General features: G+C 35.7%; 3 protein-coding genes and 1 non-coding gene across 14 annotated transcripts in view; all 4 read left to right on the forward strand.

Moving 5' to 3' along the window:
- The window catches only part of LOC124636319 (serine/threonine-protein kinase minibrain), a 112,680-nt gene extending 109,156 nt beyond the window's left edge, over positions 1 to 3,524 (forward strand). For all 8 annotated transcript variants that reach the window (XM_047172360.1, XM_047172361.1, XM_047172364.1 and 5 more), the window contains one exon: positions 1,065 to 3,524. In XM_047172360.1, the coding sequence (XP_047028316.1) occupies positions 1,065 to 1,201 (137 nt within the window). In that variant the 3' untranslated portion in view covers positions 1,202 to 3,524. The remainder of the gene's footprint in view (positions 1 to 1,064) is intronic.
- Positions 3,525 to 11,846: 8,322 nt separating this feature from the next.
- Trnah-gug lies at positions 11,847 to 11,918 on the forward strand. Its single transcript has one exon. It is a non-coding gene; the product is annotated as a tRNA-His (tRNA).
- A 609-nt stretch (positions 11,919 to 12,527) lies between these two features.
- LOC124636497 (uncharacterized protein CG43867) overlaps positions 12,528 to 22,148 on the forward strand; it is a 370,559-nt gene continuing 360,938 nt past the window's right edge. For all 4 annotated transcript variants that reach the window (XM_047172604.1, XM_047172607.1, XM_047172606.1 and 1 more), the window contains exon 1: positions 12,528 to 12,821. The gene's annotated coding sequence lies outside the window, so the exon portion shown is untranslated. The remainder of the gene's footprint in view (positions 12,822 to 22,148) is intronic.
- On the forward strand, positions 15,736 to 17,048 carry LOC124636499. The gene has a single exon (XM_047172611.1). The coding sequence runs from the start codon at positions 16,159 to 16,161 to the stop codon at positions 16,771 to 16,773; it is 615 nt and encodes a 204-aa protein (XP_047028567.1). The 5' UTR covers positions 15,736 to 16,158; the 3' UTR covers positions 16,774 to 17,048.

Below are 22,148 nucleotides of genomic sequence, written 5' to 3' on the forward strand. Positions count from 1 at the left end.
GTCACGTAGGATATAAGTCTAACATGATCATTTCATGCTTCTGTCGTGTTCTTTGCTAACATAAATGCTTCATCATTTCATTTTAATTAAGTCTTGAAGGTTTCCTGTCTATAATTTACTTGGAAGTTACGCTATTGACTAAAATATTATGTAGTAACGCAATTTGACAAGCAGACAAGAATCTTGGCAACATTTTTTATTGTTTAATATTGCTAGATTATCGAGTCCTTCTGAGTTAGAAAATGACAATATTAGCTAATTAAAAATGATGTTTTTCGTGGCCAAATTAATCCTAGTTCCCCAATACAATGGCCCAGTGACTTCCACCCAATGTGTATGTTAATGTTTGGCTATGTTGTGGCGGCAGATGGCCCGTCGGACTCGCGATGACTAGAGCGGTCCGGCGGCCCCGGCCCGCGACACTAGCGCCGCCACACTAGTGCCTATCGATATCGTGCCAGGTCTGCCCACTCTACTCACTACTGGAATGTTATGCGACCCTCCGTAGCATGCCAGCATGGGCTCACGCATGGCTTATGTGTTAACTGCCATCTGTGGCTTTTATTTGCGACAAACGCGAATAAAATTGCAAAAAGAAAACTGTTTACAAAACTAAAATGGCGTCGTCAAACAAAAGCCACAGATTATATCTGTATATTTTTTCATTCGTTTTCCCATGTTTTTTTATTGTTTTATCTCTATTTGTTAGTTCAATTATAATGTTTTACAGTTCAATAATCTCTATTAGTATTTTTATAGCAACACCATACCTTTTCACTTTCATAAAATTGTGGATGTTATTTTTGTTGTGTCGACACTGGTGTGCCTAGCGCGCCGATTCTAGAGTTTTGTTTCACATGACTTACAGCTTACGTCAAATAGCTTTGCTCCTCCGAAGTGATTGCGCTATATTCCAAATCATCATTCTTCTGTCCATATCAAAGTTTATATCTTCGTCTATACTCGTCTATTGAATGAGTAAACTCGAGAGGGATAAAGTTATTTGCCGTGAGCTGTATTGTGGAGCCTGGACAGTATGCAGTAACGAATGTTCCACTGCGCAGTGGGCGCGCGAGTGTGGGGCGCGGGCGCGGGCGCGGGCGGCGCGGCGGAGCGCATGGAGGTGGAGGCGGCGCGGCGCTCGGACGAGCTGCTGGCGCCCGTGTGTCCGCTGCCGCACAGCCCCGTCGCCATCCACTAGCCGCACAGCCCCGACTGAATCCGATATTTATCATTCTATATTTTTATTTAATACGATAAGTCTGACTGTAAAGAAATATTATGGTGACGATTTGTTACGTTGTACCGTGTATTTGTATTATTTCGTTTCTTGATCGCTTCACCGACAGTACTTAGAGAACGTTCCGAGCGATCGCCGACGATTCGACGCATCCGGACGCATCGAGGGCATGAGAGCTAGGTTTTTTTATTGTTACGCGATGCATATCAAGGACGCAATATGGTAGAAAATAAATATTGTATATAAAATTTAGGAAACCGACTAATCGATACAGACTGCGACATAAACTGGATAATCTATAGTTTAGTTACGATCTATGCTAGTTAGGCTTTCGTTCGGTTTTAATTATCGCAAGCTTTATATTCTTAAAGTGTCGGCAACTGATGACTGAAATTCAAAGGGCCAATGAGAATTTGTTTATACAAACGATGAAATAGATTAAGTATTTTTGTTAATGCACAAATTGATTCGACTCGACACACTTACTACACATACACACTTAAATTATTTAATTAAAACTATGCCCTCGCATTTCAGAGTTGTTGTATAATGTAAAAATGTTTTAATTTCCAATGTATAATGCTTGTGATTAAGTCTCAAGTGTTTCATTTCACGCGTATAGGTTACTTTGACCCATTGGAATATTCAGACGATGTGTAAAACAGAGAATAGTGTATAGGTAATTCTATAAAACACAAAATGTACTTGTAGGTTATGAGAAATGTTGAAACATATATAAAAAATTTGGGTATTTCAGATAAGAGTTAATAAATTGAATTAAACTGACTTGTTCAACCTTTTTGGATTTGAATCTACAATAGACTAACCTCATTGCAACAGACTGGTTGAAACTTTCTAAACGGAGATATTTTGTATAGCATACACTGAATCACTGCCTTATTGTGCCGGAACTTTTTATGTGTAAGGCCCGCTACTAATTAACGACTTTTTGGTCGCTCGATATTAATAATCAAATTATTGTCAATATTTGGTTATTGAATTTTGTTGACTTTTATTTGTGGATAATCTTAAATTGCATTTAAGATTGACAAGAATGTGGATGCACACATTCTAGATAAAGGTTAGCAAATATGATGTACATGAGGAATGGGTGATGATGTTATCTCAAGTTGTAGATATCTACCGAGTATGTGTACAGTTGTCCATTGACTTGAAAGATCTTGTTAGTAGCGGTCCTGGAGCATAGCTACTTTATTCTGACCACGTCATCAAATAGTAAAATTTTTATGTTGAATTATTTTTAGTTAAAAATTGACTGAAATGGCCGTTGTTCAGAATAAAGCAGCTATTTATGACGAATTGCAACTGATAGCAAATTATTTCTTATCGCAAGGTATTGTTGCGAGTTTTTTAAGAAGAACCTTCCTAAATGGATTTATTTTTAAACAAACACATGTATGGTACAGCTATTCGTTTACATGAAGCATTAAAGTATTTTTCTATCGTTAATTTATCTAATATAATACGTGCTATCACTTTCGTTTCATTGTAGATTTGAATCTATTTCTAATCTCGCTGTTCTGTACTATAAATTTTTCAAATATCTGTATAATATTTACTGTAATACTTTTCTGCTTCATGAGATATAGGGTTGTTAGAAAGAGTATAAGGAATAAGTATGGGATACACGTTTAATTTGATAATGATAGAGCAATAACGAGTAATCGACTGGCAGGTTTCCAAATGTATGTAAAAATTATTAAATTGTGTTCATCAAGTGTACCTAATTGTAATATACATTATTATAATTGTTTTAATATTTTAGTTCCTTTTAACTTGATAACTATGCTAAAATAGATGCTGTATCCACCGTATAATATACAGTTATATGGTTTACTCACTGTAACACTTGTGTATAACTTAAGACAATTTTAATTTAATTTTGTGACATAGCTACCTTGTTGTGGTAGCGAGATGAGGGGAAATCTGCCGTGACAGTGTTTATATATGACAAACTAGTCGGGATGTTAAGTGATAAAGAACACGTAAAACACCAACCTTTGATATAGTTCTAACTAAATCCATTACTCAAGAATGGCCCTAGATGTTTGCGCTTGAGTATGTAATATACTATACTATTTATTTGTACTGTGACAGTATGGGATTATATGGAATGTGTGAGTTGGCATGTGGTGGTGCGATGCGATGAGCTAAATTGTTTATTTCCTATCGGATTGTCAGTTCGCAGGCACTGTAACAATAAAAGGATAGAGCTTTATGTCACTAAGTTTTGTATTTTAAATCAATAAACGATAGCAATTGACTGGATTATTTTTATTTAACCTTTTTCATTTGTTGCTCCGGATATTTCATGTAAGGATGCTGTTATATGGACTGTTTCTATGTTAGCTGCCTTCATTTTACTTTCGTTTAGGGGTACGTAAATTCCTTCATTTTATTCTTGACTAGCGACCCGCCCTTGCTTCGCACGGGATAATACTATAGTTCGGCCATTCAGAGAATGCGTTCCTGACACGTCGCGATTGAACTGACGACGTAACTTTGCAATGGCGTTGCAGTTACGATAAAAATATTTTTGCTGGTTGTTTACCGTTTTAACAATTGAGGAGCATTAAAACAACATTATTATATCAATAATCAATGAATGTTATTACGTCGTCAGTTCAATCGCGACGTGTCAGGAACGCATTCTCTGAATGGCCGAACTATAATACCCCATTATTTAATGGATGTTATTATACATAGAAACCTTCCTTTTCAATCACTATCTATTAAAAAAAACCTCATGAAAATCGGTTGCGTAGTTTTGAAGATTTAAGCGTACAAAGGGACATAGGGACAGAAAAAGCGACTTTGTTTTATTAACCGACTTCCCAAAAAGGAGGAGGTTCTCAATTCGTCGGGATCTTTTCTTTTTGTATGTTCACCGATTACTCGAAGACGCCTGGACCGATTTGCAATTTTGTTTTTGTTTTATAGGTTATACCTTCCAGGTGGTCCCATTATCACCAGGTCAGGATCTGATGATGGAAACCCTGAGAAATCGAGGGCAACTTTCGAAAATTGTAGGCGTACATAGGTTAAAAACTTGACAATGAGGTGTACGTCTGATAACACTATGCTACAGTGAAGGTTTGAAGCTGACCTGATGATGGAGACGAGAGAAGGTCGAGGGAACTCGACAACTGAATATGTAAACTACCTCGTGTTTGGGCTTATATTATTTGTATTGACGAGACCTTTGCAACTGTGAAGGGTTGGAGCTGACCTGGTGATGGAGACCAGAGAAGGTCGAGGGAACTCGACAACTGAATATGTAAACTACCTCGTTATTGATGAGAACTTTCCACAAATGCGAATAGTGACAAGCATAGTTGTCATTATTCGCATTTGTGGAAAGTTAACAACATTGACATATATTCTAGCGATAGACAAGAACATCCATACAAATAATTTACCCGCTATGTCGTCTGTTGACATTTCGTTGACGTATTGTGACATGTAGTCATCCTCATTGATGTTAATTGCAGAAGTGTCGCTCGTATTTTGCCTACATTTTTCATTACTCAAAAAGTTTATATCTAAGTGAATTCAAAATCATGTAATATATCAAAAAGTTTATTTATATCTAATTGAATGCAAAATCATGTAATATATTAAAACCAGGAACTTATTTTTAGGGTTTTTAATATTAATTACGATGTTTTTTTTCTTAAGAGGGCTATCACAAATTTTCGCGAATTTAATTATTTTTTCTTGAAAGTAAGAACATACCATGACAAAGTGAAGTCTGTTTTCATTGATATTTTACCTACTGCTATATAGTTTTATGGCACATCTGTGTCTGCACGATTTTCTTAATCCATAATTCAAGATGGCGGGCGGGAACAAATTAATGCATATTTGTAAAATTGAATTGTAAATGAAAAGTATGATATACAAGCGTTGTAATAGCATGAACAGCGTGTAATTTTACTAACTTGACTCTCGAATAGTTTATATGTGTAAGTTTATACCTTGATATGTATTTTCTATTTTATAATTGTAGTTTCATAGACATCCATCTGACGCAGGTGTCAAAATCGCTCTGATTTGCCATTTTGGGCACTGCATAGTCTGCAGTGCAGTTCAGTGTGGTAAGCTTTTTGTTCGGAACGTTCTATCTAGTACGTAGTACATATATATCGATGGTTAACAACTATGCTCAATGCTTGACAACTATGCTTGTCACTGAATAGCCAAAATAAAAAACTTTTTACAAAAAAATAAAACCGGCCAAGTGCGAGTCGGACTCGCGCACCGAGGGTTCCGTACAAATCCTGTATTGATAAAAAGTGAGTCTCGCACCAACCGTTCAGTTTAGAACAATCATAGTTATGGTAATTTCGTGAGAGACAAAATAGTTAATATTTTTTATTTTATAATATAACTAAAATAGTAGGCCAGTACCTTGTAAAAGTTATTTTATTAAAGTTACAAGATTAAATGTTGTATATAAATAAATTTATAGTCATCATTCAGAAATCTGATTGAAAATAACTAATTATGTCTTAAAGGTCATTGGGCATATCTGACCCGCTTTGTAAAAAGTGGCGGACATGAATCAAAGTACTTTTATATCGTGGAGAATGGTATGACGTTTCTTTGAATATAAATATTTTATCAAAATACCATGGAGACGAATGTCCAGGATCGTTTGAAAAATATAGAAGACAAGCAGTTTCAGAGGATTGTACAGGTTGCAATGCTAGTTTTTATTGTTAAAGACTTTTCATAAAGAAGGAAGATGCCAATTCGGATGACCAGGATCTGATGAGGATCTGGAAACCCTGAGAAATCGAGGGCAACTCTTGAATATTGTAGGCACGCATCAAGTTAAAACCAGACATGTGAGTGTATTTTTGAGGGTACTAGTAAACAGTGAAGGTTTGGAGCTGATTTGATTATGGAGACTACAGAGAGTCGAGGGAACTCCTGAAAGGTATGTTGCAACTACCACGTGTTTGGGTTTATTTTATTCGTATTGGCGAAGACTTTCCACATAGATAGGTTTGACTGCTATTGTGGGATCGATAGCAAAGATCAGATATAGTTATGGGAACTCCTTTACAATTTATAACGTAACTTTGTGTTGGAGCTTATTTTATTTTAGGTCTTGGTAATGGGATCTTTTATTTTTGAGGGATGAATCACCTAACGAGCCCCAGTTTCAGGTTTTTTTCGAAACTGCCTGACGACTTATAACTGTCGAATTGTAACAACGACTGCTAGAGAGTAGGATTCGGGGCTGCTGGCTTTACGTTTCTAGAGCCTTGACAAAAGTGTAATTCTGTCCTTTTCTTTGTTTTATAAAGTCGGCTTTATTTTATTTTGTAGCATTTTACAAACAAATCCAACTTCAAACATATAAAAAAGCAACAAGAAAACAAAAGCAAGAAAGAAATTAAAAAGATGTTAGGTGCATCGGTCTAGAAGTCGGTGTCTAGAGGATGCATCTATATTTATTTAACCACCGAGATCTAGACCGATGCATATAAACAATATAAGCCCAAACACGACGTAACTAAAACATACCGTTGAGGAGTTCTCTCGACTTTCTCACGTCTTCATCATCAGGTAAGCTCTAAACCTTCACTGATTGATAGTATCACCAGACATACATCTGAGAATCCAGTTTTAACTTGGTCGTTTAAACGGCACGGATTTGAGATTCCCCATTGAAATGAGGAAAATATTTGATGTTTACACCTGATTTTCTCTAGATTCCCATGATTCACATTGATGGGACTAATGCCATAGTAAATCAGAGCCTTTATCATTATACTGTGCTATATTTCGTTCGTATCCGCCGTGGGTATGGTTTCCATACTAAGGTGCCCAATGACCTTTGAATGATTTAAAATTTTTCACAGTTTAGAGGCAATTATATTTAAGAAGTGTTTGATATAAATTTCAACTTTAATATCTCTACGCGTTCATGTGAAAAAGGGTAGGTAGTAAGTTTATAATTATTAAAAAAATATTTTATTTCATGTAAGCAAAAATAATATTTTAATATTTTATGTAACTTCAAATTTATCGTTTTCGCAATTTTTCCTTTATCTGTACTATATAACGTTACTTCGTGCCGAATTTCAAGATTCTGAGTTCACGGGAAGTACCTTGTAGGTTTTGATTCCCTAGCGTGTGACGGAAATTCGTCTACGGTGTCGGTATAACTGCTGTATCTTTTGATCGCGTCAATTTAGAAGTTTGATTTTTTCACTGCTTAAAGGGACAATAGACCTAAGTATTTGGTATAAATTTCAATTTGATACCTTTATTCGTTCGTGAGAAATAAGGTAGTAAGTTTCATTTTATTAAAATATTTTTTTTCATATTATATAACTAAAAAAAAGAGATTTTCGAAATTTTTCCTATATTTGCATCATATGCCAATGCTTCATGCCAAATTTCAAGACTCTGAGTTTGCAGGAAGTATCCTGTAGGTTTTGATTCCTTTGCGAGTGTCGAAAATTTGTTGAAAATATCGATTTAATCGGCTGTATCTTTTGATTGGGTTGGTTTAGAAGTTTGATATTTTCACAGCTCAAAGGGACAATAGACCTGAGTATTTCATGTGAATTTCAGCTTCATACGTCCACGCGTTCTTGAGATAAAGTGTCTTGACAGACAGACAGACAGACAGACAGACGGACAACAAAGTGATCCTATAAGGGTTCCGTTTTTTCCTTTTGAGGTACGGAACCCTAAAAACCGACTCCCAAAAACACTGAAAAGCAAAAAAAAACTTATGTGCATCTAGAAGTCGGTGGTGTAAAACTCGGGAACATCCATTAGACACTTGACTTCTAGGCCGATTTTTTTGCTTTTCAGTGTTTTTACTATGTAGTGATATAATTTTTTTTAAACCAAATCCTATTTTGGGCTAACGTTCTCCACTGTTATGTAGGGGCAGTATCGAGTTTGTGTACCTAATACCTAGTTTTGTCTAATATTTCCAAAAGGCGCGACCATCATAGATTTTCGACCCGACACAAGTCCTTATCAAGCACATGCCAGCACGAGGTAGTGCTAACACGATGCAATGCAACCGTTGAGGAGCCCCCTAACTGCATTTAACCTTATCAAGCCTGATATGGCTTAACATATTTCTGTCTATATGTTTCGTGGATATGCATGAAATAAGCGGTATAATTACTATTATATTGTTGTGGATTTCCCTTGAATTTCTGTCGTTACCATCATCAGGTGAAATCCAAACCTTCGCGATCATTTATCACCCCATTCAAATACGAATATCAAGTTTTCATGCTTAGTTTTCGAAAGTTGCTTTCGATTTCACAAGGTTTCCGTCGTCAGATCTTGACAATTGGACAAAACTGCAAAAAATACTCATTCATATAAAGAAATAATTTTTCAAATCGGTTCAGGGGTCTTCGAAAAATCGAGAAACAGATACAAAAAATAAACATTCAAACTGAGAACTGAAAAGTGGCTTAAATTAAGCATTCTAAGATAAATCAATAATGAATCATATTGTGTGCAAATTATTTACGATAGCGATATAATTATTCTCCTAAGTTAATAATGTCAAAATTGAATAGAAATCGAATCGCAATATGATCGCCATAGCAGTTTTAATCATATCGGGCATTCTGCTACTATATAATATAAGACCAATCGTATTCCAACGAAATTTGACTAGTTTGCGATTGGTCTGCTATTTTGGTGATTTTAGTCTATACGGTAGTTTGTTCTACAATCATATTGCAATCGTTATAATAATCATTTGCAGACAAAATGATTCATTATTGTATGACAGAAAAGGATAAAAACGTTTATTTCAAAGAAAAAATAGCGGAATACCACATACGCTTCAACTTGCTTGCGGTCTCTACGAACGTGGCTAATAGAAGAGAGCTTCTATTCTGTAGAGGAGTTTATAAGAAAATTTTCGACTCAATCCTATCATTTTAGAAATGCATTGTAACTACTCTTAGTAACTACTCTTATTTTAAGTATTGTGTTTCTTTTGTGTGAGTGTTACAACTGATAGATTTAGTCTGTGTTTTCTTTTTTTCTCTCTCAATATTTGCATGCTGTTTTATAACTGCGGAATGTGTCTAGCACTTTAATTAAATTTTGTACCAACTCTTGTACCACATTTTATGCAAATAAATGAAATTATTATTATTATTATTCAATCGTAATCGAGTCGTGATTTGATCGCAGTCGAATGTGAATCGTATGTCGCTTAAGTAAAATTAGGAGAATCGGGCCCCAGGCCGCTTAACATATAGAAATCGATTGAGGAGACCTATTATGTTAATGTTAAGTAATGGACTTACGGCTGAGATGACGAATCTATAATCTATACTTCTAAGCTAAGATTATGAAGAGGAAACCTTTTTTGTTTGCCAAACAATATTTCACCGTTGGGAAGTTACAGTATCCCCGGGTGACATATAGGACATATTTATCCGGGTACGGGAAATAGTTTCTTCGGGTCGCGATTGGAACCGCAAGACCGCAAGATACCGCTCGCTCGCTGGTATTTTTATGAAAATACAATAGATTCACAGACTAAATTCGCAAAGGACCGAAGAACGAATGATGGAAGGTTTTTCTCAGCTGGCAATAGTGGCAATTACATAATAGAAGTGACAATGAAATGTCAGTGTCAATGTATTCCCGCTTTACTTGTTGATTTTGAAATTAAAGAAACATGAACTCATCGACTTCATTATAAGGGGAAAAAAAACTCATCGACTTGATTTCAAACCCAGTAAGTATTGCTATAAAAAGCAAATAGAATAGAATAAAAGTTTATTGTTTCCAGTATTACTTACAGCAAACAGAAAAAAAAACTTAACATGGAGGCTATAATACCTACCGAAAGCAAAAGGTTCGAGCGTCAGCTTATGTTTAGGCTTCCCAAAAGGGGTTGCCAAGGGCTGGTTTTCAAACATAAGTGTACCTACAATTATTCATCAATTCAATAAAGTTATAAGTACAATCACAATACACACTGAATCAGCTTCGTAGGAGTTACCGATTATACGTTTTATAATAATATTTTGATAATACTGGTAGGTGTAATTTTTTTATTACAACAACAATGAGTTGATTTTTTTTGAATTCAAATGCGAAAGGCTACGCTGTATGGTTGAAAGAGTTTAGCCTGCCCTAGAGACAAATTAAAATAATACCACCAATTAGACAAACATTTGAAAGTCAGCCAGAGAAAAAAAAATTGCACAAGGTAACAAACAATTAATTATTTTGCTAATGTAGGTAATTGTTAATCTATAAGGTACTTACCAAAACCTTACATTTTTTTCCATATCGAAAATTTTGTATTTAGAAAAAAATATATTTGAAGCAATTATTTATTCATTGAATTTCAAGCATCGGCTGTCTACGTGTATTGGTAAAAAAAAAACAAAATACTTCTCAACAGTCGGGTAAGAAATGTGGTTATATATCCAGACTGTATATTATCCACAGGTTGTTCTTAGTCCATAAACAAAACCAGTATATGGTTTATTGTATATTATATTTAAGATAGATAGATTATTCTTTATTGTACATCAAGAAATAAATTAACAACACTGGAAATCACAACACGCAAAGAAAACTTTTATTTTGGGGCTATCGCTAAAAAGCAAGTTCTTCCCCACAACCATTGGATGGAATTTACATAAAATTTTATAAACTTCCATAAACAATAAGAGTAAATTAAACTATAAAAACCATAAAAAAATTACAAAGATATTCATCATTGAACATTTACAGATGATAGAATCTTTTTGATTTCCACTACTTGTGTAGTTTCAGATTTAAAATATTGAAATGAAATCATGAAAATTGCAAATCTCAGCAACTGTAGCCTACAACCTCTATCTAGATTAGGAATATTTTTTAAGACAAAGGTTTGACTTTGACTGATTTCTCTACTTTAGCATTTTACCCACATCTCAGGAAAATCATATCCCGAAACCAAGTAAAAAGTAGCTTATCTCTATATGCCGATTCCAGACTGACTTCTTATCAAATTTAATTTATATTGGTATAGTAATTTATTTTAAACTAGTTACCTGTTAATTTACTTAAAAATGATGTACTTAAATTACACATTATTAGTAGGTACCAGTAAAATAACTTTGACTTCCTGAAGCAGAGCTTATCGACGATTTGTGTGGAAAATGCGTAAGGAGTTCAATTAATAACTTTAGATACGATTGGGTACCCTGGTGCTTGACTTGAATAAGGGTCAATCCCCACTGAAAGAGCAGCGGCCGGCAGCGGCCGTAAATGCAAGTGATTGAGCGCGAGCGCGGCGCTCTTACATTGTCCGTGCTTACGGCCGCTGCCGGCCGCTGCTCTTTCAGTGGGAATTGACCCTTATCAGAATAATCTGAAGAATTAACCCTTACCCAATACTTATATAATTAAGTGTCAGGCTTTCTCTGTATTTCAAGGCAATAAAATGAAGTACCTACATTAAATAACGAATTTACACCCCCTCTGCATATTTAGTTGTACACTGGTGATGTCATTATAAAAATGTATGTTTCGATATCAATCCACTATTTCGACGTGCCTAATATGAGCTCCGATAGCCGTGATCGTCTAGTGGTTAGGACCCTACGTTGTGGCCGTAGTAACCCAGGTTCGAATCCTGGTCACGGCAGTGTCATACACTGTTACGGCGGAGTTATCTTTTTGTATTTTTTAGAAGAACCTTTGTTTAGAGTTCAATAATTATTTGAATAAGTTTTATTTGCATTAACAAAACTTTCGGTACCTATTTACTAATAATCAAACAGAAGCCTTTTTGGCAGTCGGGTAAAAATTTAATAGCTATGTACTTAATTTTCAAAAATTATCAGGAAACTCAATTAAACAAAAACATCTTTTTGAACAACTAAATTTAATTTCGGATATAAAACTAACAAAATAATATTGTTTAGCCTTTGATTATTGTTTAGCAAGGCAAATAATAATTTAATACAGTTATACTACCTGAATAATTAGGTAAAAAATAAGGACAAACAATATGGTTTTTTGTTTAAATAATAATAGGCGTCATCTACTGTAGAACATCACAATCACAACCTTGAATACAGCGCCATCTTTGTTAATACTTTTCAATTGTGAGTTTCCAAAGTTCATCGGAGTGCATTGACACCAAGCCCCACATGTCAAAATCTACATAAAACGTCAACAGATGGCGCTACGTGTATTTGTTTTGGTTCAACACACGCCGCAGCTGTTCGCTATCACAGAAATCCGTGAGAGAAAAGGAGTGGTGATTAGGTCTGTCTTTGCCTAAAAAATACGTTTTTTCTATGATTCATTAACATTTTGTGACTGGTGACCGTTATATGTGCAAGTTAAAGTTGTTCTACATGTGATATATTGTTGGTAGCGTTGAAAAACATCGCGAAATAGTGTAATTAACGATGTAAACGTTGGTTATGACGTTTACTACGGTGTATTTGTGTGTGTGTGCGTGAGTGACAGCATTGCCGACGACCGTTGAAGCGAATCTTGTAACGGAATAGGTACCTATTGGATGTGAATGCTGTTTTCGGTAAGTTATATTGTTTTGACGATATTAGACCTAACCTATTTGGCTCATGCCTGCGTCGGAACGCTCTTATAAGTACGTTTCTATATTGTTTGACCTCGATACGCGGCGCGATCTCGTTCGCTATTTCCCTTTGAAAGGCAATTTCTCGCGTTAGTAATTTTTTCTGCACCGACCGCGATGTTTCCGCACGAATGTTCTGTTTGATTAGCTAATTTATAGTTACGGCTGTAACGATGTCTAATAAAAAATAAGTGTAGGTAGGTTCGAAGTGATCTGAGGGTCTTATCACCTCTATTTCGTGTACAATAAGGTTCTTTATTGGCGAGTACTTATTATCGACAGCTGATTTTGTTTATTGAGGGTTGATTAATTTGACTTCTGTAAACTTCTCAATTTTTGCAAAATTATTAACCACAAGTGTGGGTGAATTATGTAAATATCTGTCCTAGATTGTGAAGTTTTTAGCCGTGTTCACTTGAGTGCATCGAATCGACCCCTACATGTTGAAAATTGATATTCCAAGACTTGCCGGTCTGTCGAACCCGGCAGTAGGTAGGTACTTACGTGAACACCTGCACTTCGCTTCTTGGCCACTTAATTAAGAACAACCATTGAACAAATTATAACCAAGTCCAACTAATTGGTTCCCTATTAACGTTATTAGGTGCTTTGAAATACACTTATAGAATAGCTACGTAGTTTCTATTGAAATTGATTGGCATAATTCAGGTTAGGTAGGTATTACCATAGGAGGTAAATAGGTACCTCATTGAAAAGCAACTTATGAACTAAGAATGCCCCTGAACGAGGAAATGAGTGAAAACATTTAGCCATATACCTAATTAATGTCATGAAATTAACCTCAAAATTAACTAACAAGTACCTAAGTAATGTTTCTATAACAGATATAGATATTCCTAGCAGCTAGTTAGAGTAGCACCTACTAAAGTCACAATCACGCCAACCTTGCCATAATTTACACATTCATGAATAGAATTATCAACAATTCAATTTAAACCTGCATCGTGCATTAACATGATGTTTCTATCAATTTTGGCGTCGCAATATTCACTAATGATGTAGTTAAGGCAAGCAAAAAGTCGATAAGCAACCGGTTTTGGTGCACGACTGGATGCGATGATGACATGCCAAATATTAGATCATATCTCACTTCGAATGTAACCAGTTCCACTAGCTTAGAAATTGGGAACTACTAATGATAGGTACCACATTTGTGTAGCTACTTATGGTATTCTGATATATCTTAAAGATAAGCTAAAATCTCCGACATGATAGTTTTGAGCCTCGATTGGTTAATAAAGGATTAATAATTTTTTGATAAGCAAATAATTAAAGGCATGTGGAAGGCCTAACTGAACGGGATGAACTGAGGATTGAACGGAATGACTTGATTCACGAATGCTCATGGCCAGGCATGGCATGATACAACTAAATAGATGCAGGGGGCTTTCCTAAAATTAAAACTTAATCTAAATGCCACTTGACTTTACTAGTTTTTTCAAAAGTTACAAATATAATGAGAAAAACAGATACATACTTTATGTAGGTATCCCTAGTTCTAGCTAGTATCACCTGTTGGAACAACCTGACAATTTAGAAATAGGCCTAGTAATGACAGGTGCTTAGCTAAACCGTCACGCTACATGACTACCACTTACGAATCTGTAATTTACAGTCATATTACCTTAATTCTCTGCAATTTGCGCCCGTGTTTGAACTATCTCTCTGTTTATATTTTAGCCTTCGTTTAAGTGAATATTACAGGCTTTGTAACGTGTTACCTATTATGGTAACACGTAATTCCTTCGGCTACAAATACTTCTGCCTGCTGAAGCTCAATAATGCTTAATGACAAGCCTGAAAAATACTGCAAAACCTGTTTCAAGCGATTAATATGTGACAAGTTATTCGTAGCAAAATGTTTTGGGGAGTTTAAGGAAGTTTGAAACTAGGAATTCACAACATTTTACTCTGAGTAATGAGAAATCTTGGTCTCATCCAAATTATGGTCCATTTACAAGTCAAATTTCGGCCAAATCCTCTCAATTGAGTAACCGTGATACAGTAAATTATAATAATCGAAAATCTGACATCTGAATGGAGATAGTACGTACGCATGAATTAGAATAAGAAGGTACTAAATTACAGCCGATTTGGTCACTCCTATCAAAATCTATCTCATGTAATGGACATGACTATGAGGCATACAACTCATGATTTACAGTATAACTAAAGTATCACAGCACCTAGGTAACTACGAAATATTTTTCCATGACAGAACGAATACTAAGCATAATTTACTGCGTTTAAATAGTAAATATGTATGAGGCTAGAGGTCGATGCTCTTGCACCAACTGATCTAATGTTCGCGCAACTATAAGCTCATTTAAAACTATGTATGTACGTGCTTAAGTCAGGGGACTGCTACTTAAATATGCATTTGCTTTGAATATTTAATTTCAAAATCACCTTATAGCTTGTAGGTAACATTCTTTAAGACTATACCTGGCTTTGTGTTTAGTGAAATTAAGTACAATAATTGGTTGCAACGCTTAACAAGACCAAGGCCTAACTGTTCCTAAAAGTGTAGAAAACAAAATTATCAGAGTTAGAAAAGTTATTTTCAATATTCGAATTGCACGAGTTAGTGCCTATGCTCCATGCATATGTAGATACATTTATAAATGCAGATAAAACAAATTCAAACTAAAATCCGACCGTGATTTCACCGCATTGAAAACCAATGATTTTGGTCACAACTTGCATTCAGTAAAACTAGTTTATTGGAATTCCAATCGTTTTGCATTTACGATCCCTATTAACTGTTTCAAATAACTTCGATGCCGTCATTTATTTCCAGTTCGGAGTTTTTACTGCTGCGTTCGAATAAAGTAATTATCTAAATTATGTGGGTTTGCTTTCGACCTACGCAGTTTATTGGTGGATAGACCAGTAGGCGGCTGGTGTAGGCGAAATAATTGCTCGTAATCAGTACTTTGAGACTTGCGATACCTTAACAACTTAAGATCGAAATAAGACCCACATTTTATTTATGTTAAAACTACTTTTAAAAATAATTTAACATTATTTAATACATAACCAAACTTTGACCGACCTTCATTCACGCTGTCAACCAAAAAGCAGAAAAGAAAAGAAATAATGACAATCACCAAAATTCAAACGGAAAAAAAGTCACCAAAAACATTTTTGTTCAGCCAATTTCCCTAAAAACGGCAAAATTTTACGTTTTCAGACTAAACGTGTTCGAAATATCTTTAGAAGTGTTAAGAGTTTGTTCAAGAGACTGACAGTGACGATGGCAACCAAAAGACCTCCGATTAAAAAGCCGCGTGAATTGGTCGATAAGGCCGCGGAACTGCCAGAGGTGGCTCTGGCTGCTATCGCATCCTACAAGAAACAGAAAGAAGTAGGCGATTTCATTAACTTCCTGCTAGCGGCATTAGAACGAAATTCCAACTGGTTGAATACACTCGTCGGCAGGCAGAACAATTTCAGATGCGCATTAATGGTAGGAGCCGGTCCGAATCGCTTTCAACTCCAAGAAATCATATATCCATCTGGCGGCAGCGACATCAAACTAGAGGTCGAGCTTAAGGACTCTGAAGACCATGACAAAATTGCTATCGCCGCGTTAGTGAAACTTACCAATATAGACTTAGAACATCTTCTGAAGTACATCAAGACTCGCTTATGTGACAACACCATGTTACGTGAAGATCTATTAAAGGGCAAGGCGTTGGGCGTAAGTTTTGCCGTCCTGAGACCTTTCTCCGACAAACAGTACCGTGTGATGGAGAGGATCGTTATCGGGAGTTCCATGAAATGTGTCGTTCCTATGATCAAAAAACGTCGAAGGGACGAGAAAATAGTAAGTGGACCTCCCTTTAAGAAGACCAGAAAAGTCACATAGAAATCAGTAAATATAGTTTCAGGATTATTGGATATAAAAACATTTTCAAACAAAATGGACAGTCGTTATGGTGTACCGCAGTGTCATGTAGCATGTAATGGCAGCAATTTGGGTCGACTGTAAAATGCGAAGCTCACAGTAAATTATACTCATTTTTGCAATGATCGTTTCCGATTACCTATGATGGATGAGGGCGCATTTGTGGCGAAATGGCTACTACATTTTGACGGATATTCATTTCTTTTTACCCTTGTAATGTGCCTTGTTATTACAGAAATACATTTAATCAATCCCATACTTTGTGTTGTTATTTTACTCTGAATATTTTATATAGCGGATAGGCGAATTAATTAATTGCTCCATTAATTAATATGTTACACTAAATTGTTTACGAAGGACGTTGAAAAGTAAGGAAGGAGAACGTAATTAGATTGTGGTGTTTCCTTTCGTTAAACTGTGACCGTTTCTCTCCCGTCGACGGCGGGCGTCCGACTTGGAAAGATCAATATCTGTGGAATCAGGGCACCGTGCGCGGGCTAACTTATAGCCACAAATCCTTCCGCCAATAACTTATTACAATAGCACTCGGTGTTACGCAACTGAAGAGTGAAACAATAGTTTTTCCCACTCCGTGTGAGCTTCTGAAAATGGTTAGTTGGGAAAGTTTTCGATCTGCTTATCGGCGAGCATAAATCAATTTGAATCATGGAGGCTGAGTTGCGTCGCTTCCGAGCCCTTTTTCTTACTTGGGACCGAGCATACGGATTAAGGGAAGTCTGACCGTTGCGTAATTGGCGTAATAGTTGCGTGATTTATTTGCTACCTGCATTGGGCGATATTCGTAATAAGGATGTTATAATTTCTTACACACTTTTATCTCCTTAATGTTAATGTTGAAATAGAAACTACTTATTTAATAATTATGTTCTGCTAAACAGTAGTTTTTTTTCACCTATTCCTTTTCAAAAGATAAGTTTAGAGTAAAGTAGGACGATGAATATGATATTTCTAGAAACTTCCAAAATTGGAGCTCGGCTAAAAATAAGAATAAAGAAAGATACGTCAATAGCGTTCGCGATGTATTTGGTTTGTGTATTTGGAGTGGCATTATTTGCAGATATTCCTTTATATTCGATGTGACAGAAATAGAGTGTGTTGAAGTGTACTTTAGTAAGATTAATCATGTTTGCGTTGTTTATAGTCCGTATCGTATACATACATGTAGAAAAAAAAGTTAGCACAGGTATTGTTTTTTTTATTCTCATGGAAGGCGTGTTTGCCAAGTTGATCCCGACTCGTGCATGAATGCCTTAAATGGTTCTTTGGGTTTGATCCTCAGTTATGTAACATAAAGGAGCAAACCGAACTATTCTATTCTATTTTTATTTATGGCAATCCATGTCGATGCAAACGTCGACGATTCTGCCAATGACAAGTGGAATGAGAAGCAAGTAGTGCTTGTGATTGACAAAAAGATAAAATTAAGTTGATGTTGTAGTCAAACTTGTGTAACTTATCGTGTTAGTAGGACGGCACTGAAACAAACAGAAATACATTTACATATATAAATAATAACAAAATGCTAGTAACATATAACAAGTAACATGTACCACATATATACAAACAGTGGTCTAATAGATAGACCACAGTTTATAATTTGGAGCAAACCGAAGTCTCAGTTATCTGATTTTCGGGTGACAACATAATATTATAATAATCAACATGTAATCATCTATTATATTGTACTTGGCTGTAAGTCCCATAAATAAATAAATAAACACACTTACTTCCTGTTACATGGAGCTTAATTAACTGGCGCCCTATGGTTGCTTAAAATCGACCTTGATATCAAATGCAGCCCTGGTTTCTAGAACATTCTGAAAGTAAACTGTGATCATGACCAAGACAAATACGCAGCTTATTCTTACAGCTTATTCTTACTGCTAACTGTTCCAACATAATAGTTTGCTATAAGTAATACAAGTAATTCAATGTAGCGCAAAGATTTAAAACCGCAGTTCTCCTTATTGCCACTGAGCTCCAAGACTTACGAGGGTTGTAACCGTTGAAGAACGAACTAACCTACAACTTACTGCACAGTAAATATGTCGTATACTCTAGGACTTGTACCAAACGAACCGTTAAGAGAGAGATCTTAAAAGCGTCCTTTGTTCTCAATATTTATGAAATGTTGCAGCAATGGAATCGAGTTTGGGGAACAAGAAAGAAATTTTAACTTGGAATATCTTTTATTTGAACATCGGAATTTTCCGGGGATCGTGTCTTTAGGAAGGTTTTATTGCATCCGTCAGTTTTGCGGAGTTTTAGTAAGCAGTTGGTGTGCTATAAGGTTTGTTTTTAAGCCTTTATCATGATCTAATATATGTACGACATGTGAACTTTTGGAATAGATCATTCCCATACAACAGCTAACAGTGAAAACGAACATACATACATTATAACAGTAACCATACGCAGCAGTGAAGTCTCATTTGTGTTTACCTTCTTTTCAACCTAGCTCTTGTTTGAGAAGCTAAATAACACCAAATTTCCCAACAATCTCCGCTGATTATTTACCTGACATTTCACCACAAAAGTACACAAAAATAAAATGTCAGGGGAACACAAAAATGTGTGCAATTGTTGAAAGCATTTCTTCAGGCGGTCCCGAGAGCGACATATTACATTTGTAGTGTCGTCACAAACGTCGTGTGCAAATGCCGAGTGTCGCCGTGTCTGTTTGTACCATGATGCACTGTTTCTATGATATACGAGCTCTTCGATGTATTATATTTCATGATGTAAAGTAATGGTTTCAAAATCGTTCAGGATAGAAAATGTTGATATTCCTTTTTTAGGAGATATTTAGAATTCAAAGTTTGCAACAACTTATTGATTAGATTTATCGATATCGGTAGTAAGTACTTATCCTAAGTATAATGTTCTGTTTGACGATAGTATGTACCTACCTACTTGACTAATTCACTAAAATTCTTTTAGGATATAATTTGAGCTTATTAAAGTAAATGAATATTACCTCCACGACAGAATGTCACTAATACTTGAATGGGGAACAATTTGCAGATGAAAAAATAAAACCAGAGTAAGACAAAGCACAGCAAATTCAGCGACGTATATTTTAAAAATGTAAGACCTCGTACAGTATTAAAAGGAACCCGCAAAGTTTAATACCGAACATCCCACCGACTTAATATAAACCGCCGGTGAAAAGAAAGTACGAAATTGTGGAACGAGGTAATAACAATTTTATAAGAACAAATAAATGCATCTACGATGCCGCAGGGCATAAAGAACCTTCATAAAATGAAACTGCTTTTAGGGTTAAATTTTTATTTTAAACATAGAAAGGGATTTTGATGGCCCTCCCACGTCGTTGAAACGCGTTATCTTTAGATTTAGGACTCACGCAATATAATACGCAGTGGAAACGGTGATTCAGAACGCCATCTTGTGCTGAGTGAATGTCCTGATTTAGTGGTGACATTTTCATAAATTATTAAGATGAAGAAGTGTTATTAATGATTGCCTTTGATGCAAATGAGCTATTCGTTATGCGTCTGCTTTGGATTACTGTATAACGACTGTCATACAACGTGGAGTAAATAATTTTGGCGAGTGTCAGGATCAACTATTTATTATGTGGTTAACCATAGAGGTAGTTAAAAATCCAGTTTTGACAATTAAATCTACATTTAATCACTCATTTAACGACATTACGATAAAAACAACGATAAAAACATTTAAATCAGTCGTCCACACTCGCACCACTAAAAATCGATGATCCATAATTCCGTCATTAATTGCTACAGTCTACAAGACGTGTTGTTTAAACATCCAATTGCGTGTATGTCAAGTTAATGTTCCCACTGTGACACCTAATGCTTGTACTAATTCAACAATAATGGTTATTAGCGCAGGGACTTCCGGCAATGTTGTGTAAGTAATTGGTGACTGATTTCCAAGCTATGTTTTTTGATGAGGTAAATATAGGTTGGGTATAAATTTCCCCAGTGGGCGTCGTTCAGGTGATGCCTGATATTAAAATGTAAGACGCGGCCTTCTTGCTAGAAAAAGTGAGCTTGATTTTTGGCGATGAAACGATTTGGTCTTGGGTATGTTTTAGGACGAAGTCCTTTAAAAATATTCGGAATATTTTGGACTAGTCATTTAAATCTTCTCTTTTTGACACCTTAAAACAGCTCAATATAAATAATCTCGCAATAGAATTCTCCTCAGTACAATTTCACACTAACAGTTGGTCCCTTCGCAGCACTTTCCTCAAACACATAAACAAACAATTCCTGGAATCCTCTGGATGACGTATAAAACTTGTGCGGTAGTTAAAAACCCGACAGAACATCTGTCCCCTTGTAATTCATCGGGCTTAGTCCACCTGCTTCCCGGCCGTACCTTGCGTTATGGGATGGGCCATGGAAGGGCTATTGTTTGACGAATTTGTAAGAGTTGCCATTGCCATGTGGGAATAAGTACATTTTGATGATGCGCTAAGCTGTCTTTTTTGTATGTTTTGTTTAAATGATAATGACCTATGCCCACCTCATTTGGGTAGGCCCTTTATTTAGTAAATGTTATTATTGTATTTACTTTGATTTTTAGATGCATTAAAAAAGGTGCCATCCAGAGTCTATGTTTACCTAATGAAATGAATACTAAAAAGGAGCAATTGCCCAAAGCTTAAATTCGATGAGTCATGAACAGCATAAAACAGTAAAATTCAGTAAGTTCTAGACAGTTTTTAGAAAGGGATACTACTGTCTCAAAATATACATATTTTATATGCTTCTGCAAAGTAGGTACCTATCTTTGTATTTTGTATAATGTTTACTGAGTCGCAAGTAAACACGCATTTTTGCATTATCTCGCTCGCTTGAATAAAGTGTGGCTGACATTTTTAGGTAGCATAATAAATTCATCGAAGGATCTGCCTTTAAAAGGCCCACCAATTTTATCCGGAGACTGTCCTTCCCCGTTTTTTTGATAAACGAGACGCTTGATCGAACCTCTGTCCGTGGAAGGGTTCTTTTTGATAATATCTCGTCACAAGACAAATTTGTATGTGATGTAGGCCCAACTGGGCCTCCGGATAAACCCTTTCCTGGAATACGTATGTTTGACGAATGATAAACTGTAGAATAATATGTGTAGCCTTCCTAAAACAACATCATCGTTCTATTTTTGGACAATCGATATTGATCATAAATACGATGATTATTGTGATTTTCATCACATTCATGAACCTACTTTAATCTTCGATACAATATTCTGAAAGACAATATTTCCCTTTATACACAATATAAAAGTCTTTCAAACTGGTTTCGAAAGCTTTAACTTAC

This window comes from Helicoverpa zea, chromosome 14 (assembly GCF_022581195.2).
Source record: "Helicoverpa zea isolate HzStark_Cry1AcR chromosome 14, ilHelZeax1.1, whole genome shotgun sequence".
In the NCBI taxonomy this organism is placed as follows: Eukaryota; Metazoa; Arthropoda; class Insecta; order Lepidoptera; family Noctuidae; genus Helicoverpa; species Helicoverpa zea.